Raw genomic sequence first — 10173 nt, 5'->3', positions numbered from 1 at the left:
CAATAGTGGGCATGATTGTGAATACCAATGAAAAGAGGTAAAAAAAAAAAAAAAAAAAAAAAAAAAAAAGTGAAGTCTCTACCAAGGAAAACTGAATGGGGAGCCTTAGGGAGGTTTGAACAGCGAGGTGTAGGGGAGTGTGGGCCGAGCCGTGTCAGACAGCCAGTTTCTCATGCAGCCTCCCCCTCTTCGAGCCTGGGCTCCCTCATCTGAAAGACGGGATAGCATCTGTCAGTGTTGCTGTGAAAAGCTCATGAGACAATTTAGATAGTTCAGAAAATGCCAGTCACTCCGCACACCATGTCCCGGCTCTGAGCTACCCCCTTGAGAAAAATGATCAGCTGTTCTTTCTGAGTAAGAGAATGGCAGAACAAGAGACATAGTCTAAAAGATGCAGACCCAAGCAAGAACTAGTGGAGAGTTTTCTAATGAAAATTTAAGGTAATTTTGATTGAAGGTAACCCAAAGCTTTATATGTAGAGCAAATGATCATTGGACAGATGACCCAAGATCATTGTTCTACTCTGAAGGATACAAAGGAAACATTACTCATCATAGTTATGACAAGGGACATTAGAAGAGATTTATAGCTTTCGTAGATTGGAGTGGAGAAGTCTTTCTTACTTGAGTTGAGATCTGTCTTGAGTGAGAGAGGATAGGGTGGTGACACTCTGTGATTACAGATACACGTGACCTTGTCCCTGGATGTTTGTCATGGGTGCTGAAAACCGTCACTTTTGTGTGGAGGGTATGAAAGGCTGAGGCCCACTGGACTAGGGCTCATCCAAGGAGCGTCTGAAATAGGAATCTTCAACATCAGCCACCAGAGAGTTCCACATTCCTGCAGCCTGTCTTCCCTGCATTGCCCTGCCACCTGCGTTCTGTTTACCAAGAAACTTTCTAACTTTCCATTTTCTTCTTCTAGAAAAAGGTGATTTTAATGATAAATGATTAAATTGACCGATAAGTCTTATGAGAATGTGGGGGTGTTCAGTAGACATCCTGGATCTCATATCAGTGCCTCCAGGATGATAATGTCCACTTTGGGGATCTTTTCCTGAGTTTTTATCTCACTACCAAGGTGACTTTAAAGAGAGTTTTTGATCCCGGACCTTTAGGAAGAACCCTGATCACGTTTTTCTTGGAGAAGACAAAGAAAAGCCAATGCTAAGGACCAAAACCCTTTTTGGGTGATAATGTAATATTTTTAATATTTAACAATGTTACATACACACCTGAAAATGTATCAACTCACAAAAAAATATTAGTTTGTTTTTTTTAAATAAAAAAATCTTCAATCCAAAATTTATTGGGATTACAAAAATAATGGCACATTTTGTTAACTCAACAGCTCAAAGCTACGAAGCGTCTTTAAACAAACTGCTTCCTGCCCATACAAATCTCATGACATTAAAAAAGAAGTTTATTTTCATATTTACAGTAGAAACCTGTGGACTGTTTCTTAAGATTCTCTTTGGACTTCATGGCTGAGGCTCCGTTTGAAAGTCAGAGGACATTCCCAATTGAAGAAGGTATTTCAGAAACATCTCCCAATGCGTTTCGCTTCGTGCCAATGCAAGATTCCGCATCCTCTTCTCAAGGTTGTTTTTATCGCAGAGCGTCTGGAACTTCCACCTACAAACACATGGGATTTTTTTTCAACAAAAACAACATGAATGAGGAAGGGGAAAAATATCTCTAAGGCATGTCTCCAGCAGGATTCTCTGAGAGGAACGCAGCGATGGACTGGTTTTTGCTACCTGGTATTAAAATTGTATATTACAAATTAGGCTTGAAACCACTTGCAACCCTGCGGAACATTTTGGACAAGTGGATCTTTTTTGCTTTTTTGGAATGCAGATTATACTCCCTGATTTAAAAAAAAAAAAAAAAAAAAATATATATATATATATATATATATATATATATATACATATATACATATATATATATAAAATTGATTTTTTACAGAGAGGAAGGGAGAAGGATAGAGAGCTAGAAACATCCATCAGCTGCCTCTTGCACACCCCCTACTGGGTATGTGCCTGCAACCCAGGTACATGCCCTTGACTGGAATCAAACCGCGGACCTTTCAGTCCGCAGGGCGACGCTCTATCCACTGAGCCAAACCGGTTTCAGCCCTAATTCTTTTTTTTTTTTTTTTAATTAAGGGAATCAGCATTTTTACACGTTGGGGCATCTTTACATGGGGCTGGCCCTTAAAAAAACCTCAAAGGACCAGGCACATCTCGCAGATGGAAACCCGCTCACCAGGGACCTGCTCTTGACGTTCCCAAACTTGCTAGGCTTGCTCTCGCTTATTAAAACAGCAATCAGTATTTTGGGAAGCGATTTAGGTGCCCTTGTGCCGTGGGGCCTGCGCCCCAGACTATCCTCTCGTCGGGGTACTCACCCGCCTCAGCTGCCGCAGGCTGCTCCCCCGGATGGCCTCCATGAGGCTGTCGTGGGCGGACCGCTGTGGGGTGGAAGGCCGGTAGCTGTCTTCTGCTCTCTTCTCCTGCACCGGCCTCAGGGAGTTCTTGATCTCCTTGAGCACGTTCTTGGGCTGCTTCTTCACCTTTTTCCCTTTCTTCTTTTTCTGTCCGTTTTGCAGAGCCAGCTGGGCGCTCTCCTGCTGCTTGATGACCTCGGCGATGTTCCTGGTGATGAGCTTCTTCTCGGGGAGCGGAGGCGGCGGGGGCGGGGGCGGGGGCGGCAGGCGGTGCGGGGCCTGGGGAGGGGGCGGAGGGGGCGGAGGCGGAGGCGGCGGGGCCGGGGGAGACGGGGGGCGGCTCCTCACGGCCTGGACTTTCTTGGGGAGCTTGGGGGATGACCAGGGAGACTGCCTGGGCGATGCATAAGGCGACGAGCCGGGCGTGCCTCTGTGCCAGGCGGCGGCGGCGGTCCTGAGCTGGGCCGGGCCCCCGTCCGCGCCCTCGTGCAGCAGCTTCTGCTCCTGCAGCTTCTGCTCCTGCAGGCGCCTCTGCCGCTGCCGGTCCATGTTGCGCGTCAGGAGGCTGGTCATGCTCATGCGCGGGCCCGGGAGCTCGAAGTGGTAGCCCAGGCGCAGCAGCGTGGTGTTGTCGCGGAGCAGCCGCACGATCTCCATCTCCACCTGGCTGCCCATGATGTGGCGCTGGTTGTGGAAGCGCAGCTCGGTGAGCACGGCGTTGTGCTGCAGCGCGCGCATCAGGGCCAGCACGCCCTTGCCCGTGACGAAGTTGGACTCGATGTTGACGCTGGTGAGGTGCTGGTTGACGCGGAGCATGTCGGCCAGGGCGGCGGCCGCGGCGTCGTCGGCGTGCGTGTTGGCCAGGCTGAGGCTGCGCACCGCCGTGTTGGCCTTCAGCGCCTCGGCCAGGCGCGCCAGCGTCTGCGGCGTGAGGTTCTCGATGTTGTTGAGGTTCACCTCGCGCGTGTCCGGGTCGTTGCTCTCTACCTTGGCCAGCACCTCCTCGATCACCGTGGGGTTGCCGCTGGCGTGGGGGGCCGAAGGGGGCTGCGAGGGCTCCGGGTGCCTCCCGCCGTGGCCGTTGGTCAGGTTGATGGTGTCCAGCTGAGTTTTGAATGTCTTGGGCCTGGCGTCGTCGGGATGGACGGCGTCGTGGTTCACAGTGCCGTTGATGGCTTTCTCGTCTTCCACGGCGCTGTCCTCCTCATGGCTGTCGTCCTCCTCCTCCTCTTCTTCCTCCTCCGCCTCTTCCTCGGCCTCCTCCTCTGCCTCCTCCTCCGCCTCCTCCTCGGGCTCCTCCTCCTCGGTGTACACCTCCTCGGACACCTCACTGTTACACTCAGTGAAAACCAGCTCTTCCTCACTGTCCTCCTTGTCTTCCTCTGCGACCTAAAGAGCATGACACCGTCAGTAAGTGGGTCATCACTGAGCACACTCTGAGAACTTACCAAAGCAACACGGCTTTGCAATGCCCTCCATTGCGCAGACCTTGTGGGGCTTGGGTTCAGCAGGCAACATTTCCCGTCTGCCTGTCTATGTGAAGGTGAACACCTTTAAGTTTAAAATGCTTACGTATAACCAAGATTTGCTGATCAGTAAGCCACTGTCATTTTAAACACATTTTAGAGAATAGGCCATATGTTGGGGGGAAAAACACTGTCATGATTTCCCCAACTGCTGCCCATGTCCCTCCCCTGTGCCCAAATAACTATTACATGTCTGCAACCATAGTCTACATATTTAAATCCAAGAGTCACTGTTCGTAGACAATGTGTACCAAGTGATTAGCACGTGATCACACCGCACCATGCACTGTCATTGGTTCCGTTGTCGTGTGGCCTGACTTTCTGCAGCAGTTTAACCCGTTGCAGGCCCATGTTCCACCTGTGCTGAGCCACCCCCAGCCGTGTGCTCTGGTTCACTCGTGGTGACTGGTGAACTCAGGCATTTACCAAACCTACTCAGTATACACTTAACGTGACAGTAATGCATATAGAAAACTTTTCTGTGAAAGTAAACTTCTCATACACACTTGATTGTCTATATAAGTAAAAACAGGTTAATTTGTCATTGTTTAAAGATATGTATTCGGAAAACCTACTTTACCAAATTAGTCCACAATATCAAGATTTTAGTGTTATGTTGTGCAAATAAAACAAGTACATTGTTATATGTCAATTATATCTCAATAAATAAAGAAAAAAGAAAAAGCAACACATGGCAAGTACCACAAGAACATATAAGAAGAAAATTTAATCTCCTTGGTGACGAAGGTTAACATGTAATTGCATACTTTTCAACAGCATTTTCTACAAACATTTCTTGTGCTTTCTGCAGAATAAGCATTCAGAACGCAATTTGTTGAATTAAAGTTTACTATCATGTTGCCACTTTGAGAAATACGTTGGCACTTCGGCACTTCGGCTTTGGAAAACCCGTGATGAATTTTGTATCCTCTTAACTACCTACTCTGAAGTACTTGACACCTAGCCTGTGTACAAGTTTTAGAAAATTCACCCCTCCCTCCTGGAATCAGCCCTCACCCCTTTGTCCACGCGTGTTTCTCCATCTCAAAGAAACACATGGCAACACCAAGACACAACGTGTTAATGGATTTCTTCTCTTAATGTTCCAGACTTTTCGTAAACTTGGTCTCCTGCAAGCAGAGGTGACGGGCGCCATGTGCTGTTGGCCCGGCCTGTCTCGGTGGAGACAGAGGCGTCCTGTGCTTCTCCAGCTTTTATCTTCCTCGGGGGCAGAGCCTGGCACAGGTGCCCAGAGACCCCACACCCGTGAGCTGCTGCCGGCCCTGCCCCTGCCCCTGCTCTGAGGCAGGAAACCCCGGGAGCAGGGCTGCTGTCAGGGCAGCAGGGCAGCTCTTGGCTCTGTGAATAAAAACACTGAGGTCACCCTTTTCAGCAAATTAACTTGAAATCTCACGCGAGGGCAGGGTGAAATGAGACGGGCCATGGAAACTAGACTCTACGTGTAACGAGGAACAGCAGAGAACAGTAGAAAATCTTGAAGCAAGCCATTGCCTCAGCCCATGGTCCTCAATTATTTACTACGTTTCAATTAATGAAAGACCTTCAGGCAAACACAATTTCACCTTGTCTTTCCTGTTTATAAGACTACTAAAAAGTCCAACTGCCTTCTTTCTTTTTCTTGCTACGTTTTCTGATTAAAAAAAAAGAAAAAAAAAAAGGAAAAAAAAAGAAATTGCTGACAGAGTTCAATTTTTCCATGTCCCTCCCCTCTCCCCAAAGCCTTGGTCCTTCCCTCTACACTGGCCACTTTTTTTTCTCATCCTGAGGGCTCCTGCTGCCTGAGGCCTGTGGAATGAGCCTTGGACAACATTGTGTTTGTCTCCAAGTTTGTTTGCCCAGTTGCTATCACAAAATAGCCTCCACTTATCCACTTGTTTGGAGTGGCAGGCACCAAGTGATGGCCTGGGGAAGGGGTCAGCCTCCGGGGATGGCTTGTCCCGTCTTAATTTACTCTCTCCTGCAAGATCAGGAGGGAGAGGTGTGTGTGTGTGTGTGTGTGTGTGTGTGTGTGTGTGTGTTTAGCTGCTTCCATATTTGCAGGAAAGGGGCCTTTCTCAAAATTCAAGGTACCGTGCCTTGAATGCCACCCTTACATTTTGATCCACTTGGTTTTTTAGAGAACTTTAGGCTTTATCTGTAAGAGATGTTGTCCCTTCAAAAAATGTACTGTCTTCCAGAAAGCCTTCTTTGACACCCCCTGAAATCACTTTAGTAACGCATTCCCAGGACATTGTACTTCCCCCTAAAAAGTGCCTATTTTAATGAGTTGTTTGTCATTTCCCCCCAAAGGCTGTTAGCAGGGTGAGGACAGCGATCACGTCTGTTTTGCTCACCTGACTCAGCATGTAGCAGGGGCTCAATCAATATTTGCTTGCTAAGTGGATGTGCATGACATGGGCTAATGGCCTGAGTCAGGACTATGCCTAGGAGAAAAGTACTGATAAGGCTGGATGGGGATAAGGTGACCAACTGGCATGGCTTTTTGGGGGTTGAAAACTATCAGAGGAAGCTGGGTTTTGGCTTCTAAAATCTAGCTAGTCCCAGGCATGCAGAGGTGGTTGGTCACCCCAGATGGGGCAGGAAAGGGGGGCTTAGGGGGCACCTAGAAGAATAGCAAAAGGGAGAAAGGTGTCAAGAGAGGAGAGGTAGGAGAATGCAAAAAGCAACCTGCCTACTTTCTAAATGAGTCCAGATCTCCTCTCCGCCACTGCTCTGGAGTTGCCCCTGCTCCTGTGAGGATGGGGTGGCAGGATGGGGATGCAGTGAGGCAGAGATGGGTACCGTTTCTCCCAATCCCCTTCCTGGCATTGTGACAGGAACAAGGAGGTTTTCAGTTCTGGTTCTGGGTCGACCTGAAAAGAGCCGGTTGACTCTAGACAAGTTGCCTCTGCAGGGGGGAGCGGGGGGTGGGTGTCTCAAAGCAACTCCAGCGGAGTTCAATGGTCTCCAACCACTGTGTGTCATAGGCACCCACAGGGCTTGTGAAAGCACGGACTGCTGGGCCCACCCCAGAGCCCCTTGGTCAGCAGGTCAGAGGGAACGTAGAATTAGCGGCTCTGAGAAGTTCTCAGATGATGCTGCAGGTCGGGGCATCCACATTTTTTTTTTTAAATATATTTTTGTTAATTTCAGAGAGGACAGGAGAGTAAGAGAGAGATAGGAGCATCAATGATGAGAGGGAATCATTGATTGGCTACCTCCTGCACACCCCCTGCTGTGGACCAAACCTGCAACCCGGGCATGTGCCCTTGACTGGAATCGAACCCGGGACCCTTGAGTCCGAAGGCTGACTGCTCTGTACACTGAGCCAAACGGGCCAGGGCTGGGCACCCACATTTTGAAAATCATGGTCTTTGTGTCAATAAAACTTGGTTTGAATGTCAGCTTGCTTTGAAAGTGTTGCTCTCAAATGCATTTCCTAACCTCTCTTAGTCTGAGTTCTCGTGTGGGGGAGGTGAGAACTCAATGAAATGATGAGAATGTACTCAAGCTAGGGGAGTTAGAGCCTTGGTCTCCAGGGCCCATGGAGCTATTTAGTGTTGCATAGTTTTGTGTGGACCTGGGGGTGGGGGGAGGAAGGGGAGAAGAGGCTGCCGTTCAACCGATTTTCATGAGCTTTGATAGAGCCAGTAGCTACAGAAACCCCCATCTCCTCCTCATGGTCTGTGCTGTGTGCTCCTCACTCATGCTGTGGCTCCTGACCCGCCTGCCCACCCCCACCCACTGCCTGCTTTGAGCTTCTCCCCGTGGCTGGAATGGATTTACACCCTCCATCAGCCATCTCCTGCCCATCTCCTCCCTGTGACTGCAGAGACAGCTGGCCGGCGAGGAAAGCGCAGTGAGAGAGAAGTTAGCCAGAAAGGAGTCAGAGTTCATCAACACGCAGCCTCTCTAATTGACTCGATAAGCCTCGGGCAGGGATCAGCCAAACCTTCGGCGGGATCCGGTGGGCTCCAGCTGCCACTGACAGCAGGCTTTGCCCTCTGTTTCCCACCAGTCTAAAGACGTGATGGCATTAGCATGCCTTTGCCGGGGTACTGCTGCAATGGCTGTCTGTCCTGCATCTTCTGGGTCACCTTTAGTCTTTTTATGAAGGAGTTGCTTTCATAATAGTCATAAACTTGTCCTATTTTATATACTTGCACATTCCCACATCAGGAGAAAAAAGAAAGAGCTCTAAATAGCATGGCTGAGGAGGAATTGACCTTAAGTCCTGGCCTGTCATGTGTGTCCTTCCTTATCACGTCCCCCTCCAGCCCTTCCGTGCAGGCGGCCAGCGTGGCCTTGGCAGACACCGGCCCGATCCCAGTGACCCTTCCTGCGATGATTGACACGGGCAGAGCTCACACCGTATCTTGCTACAAATGTGGCCACACACCCCAGCACCCAGATCATTTAACGGCGCCTGGATTAGTCCTGGGGAAGGCTTCCCATGGGCTCCAGGCCACTGGCGTTTCAGATGATCGGAGTGAAGTACAGAGCTTTTAAACCATCACTCCTGACCTGTCTTCTTCCAGACATTCAGAAACTGGCTGCATCAACGTTCTTCTTGCTGTAGCCATTTTCCCACAGTCTTCTGAGCTCCTTTTCATGATTCATTGGGCCAATTTAAAGCAACGTTTACAGGGCAGAGGACAAGAGCACTAGCAGAAGTCCATTTTCTGGCCCCAGCATCACGGCTGTAAAGTAGGAAGGGATCTGAGAGCCATCTGGCCTACCCAGGCATGCTTACCCTGGGCTGTCAGGTGGGCTTTGGGTGTGTGTCACCACTGGAGAAATCCTGTGTAAAATGGTGTGTGTGTGTGTGTGTGTGTGTGTGTGTGTGTGTGTACAAGCACACGTGTGTTTTCTTAAGGAGAAAGTCCACAACGGCCCCACATGTCAAAGGGGTTTTGGTTCACACGCAGACAATAATACCAGTGGACAGTCGGGAAAGAGGAGCCAGCCTAAGTGACTGTCTGCTAACAACTTAGACACAGAAGGGACTAGAAAGAAGGCCCCCTGACTCTCGGTTCCACATAATTTCCTGCCACCCCACACTTCTTGGTGTTGGAGAAAAAGAAACTTTCTACTGTAGCCACATCATAGTCAAAGCAATAAGAGTACCCATTTTTGTCTTTAAAAGAGAAAATAAATTTACTTAACTAACTTCAGACACAGATACTATGCCACATCCTCAACTTATAACTCAAATTACACTTACGTTTGGCAAACTATGTAAACCTATGCCTTACTTGCGAATTATTTTCTTCTTGAAGATTCCATCTTTAGCCAATTATTAGAACCCCAGCCAATCACTGTACATATTCCCATCCTTGGTGGAGGCGGGGGGCATAGAAGCCACAGGACTCTTCAGCCTGGGACAGTGTTTAGTAGCAGGCTATAAGGACAGAAACGTGAGGAGGACCGCAGAGGGAGAGACAGCAGGTGCCTAGGGCAGGGGCGGGGGCGGAAGGGGCCGGGGAGCAGCCGAGGAAAGATCCGGAAAGCCTACCTTCCCACACTCCCCCAGCCGCTCCTTCTCCAGCAGCTTCTGGGACTCCTTTTCCCAATAGGCCATGAGCGCCTCCCGGCTGAAGTTCCCCGTGGGCGTCTTCTCCGTCAGGCTCTTCTGCCGGAGCCCCACCGGGAGGCTGCGGTCAGGTTCAATGTCTTCCAGCTCCCTCTCCAGCTCCTTCAGCTCCTCGGCCGTCAGGGAAGCCAGGAGCTCGTCCTCGTCGATGGATTCATATTTGCTGAGTCCTCTCCTGTAGCCGAAGGTAGACATGGTCCTTGTTTGGTCAGACCCACCAGGAGCGAGAGGACCCAGGCACGCAGGGCGGCCAGGGGCGGGAGGCGGCCGGGGCAGGCTGGCCAGCAACTGGTGCCGGAGTGGCTGCGATAGCCTTTTAAGAGGGTGATGCAGGCCCTGACAATGTGGCGGGGGTGAAGGCATGGGCTGTTTTAAGCATCAGACGTCAGCCAGACATTTGAACACAAAGAATGTCACATCGGTGGTGGATGGAGGTCTCAGAACCAGTGGGGATTATGCACACGCCGGCCAGGGACAGATTTAGCTGCGCCTGATAGCTCCCGAGGACAGGCAGAGAGGCTTCTTCCGATAGGGAGAGACACGGCTTTTTACTCTGTGTGCGAACAACAGGAGAATGCAAGCTCAGGTTGAAGCGACTGGCT

The 10173-nt window shown here is 49.9% G+C and overlaps 1 protein-coding gene across 1 annotated transcript; it reads right to left on the bottom strand.

Annotated features, from left to right (window-relative positions):
• Positions 1 to 1285: 1285 nt before the first annotated feature.
• LMOD2 (leiomodin 2) lies at positions 1286 to 9884 on the bottom strand. The gene is made up of 3 exons (XM_036425657.2): positions 9494 to 9884; positions 2414 to 3841; positions 1286 to 1635 (listed from the first exon to the last, which is right to left on the bottom strand). Exons 1-3 carry the CDS (start codon positions 9764 to 9766, stop codon positions 1609 to 1611), a joined length of 1728 nt encoding a protein of 575 aa, XP_036281550.1. The 5' UTR covers positions 9767 to 9884; the 3' UTR covers positions 1286 to 1608.
• Positions 9885 to 10173: the final 289 nt, after the last annotated feature.

The sequence above is a fragment of the Pipistrellus kuhlii genome, unplaced genomic scaffold (assembly GCF_014108245.1).
Source record: "Pipistrellus kuhlii isolate mPipKuh1 unplaced genomic scaffold, mPipKuh1.p scaffold_m20_p_10, whole genome shotgun sequence".
NCBI lineage: Eukaryota > Metazoa > Chordata > Mammalia > Chiroptera > Vespertilionidae > Pipistrellus > Pipistrellus kuhlii.
This window is presented reverse-complemented; position numbering and strand designations above follow the sequence as displayed.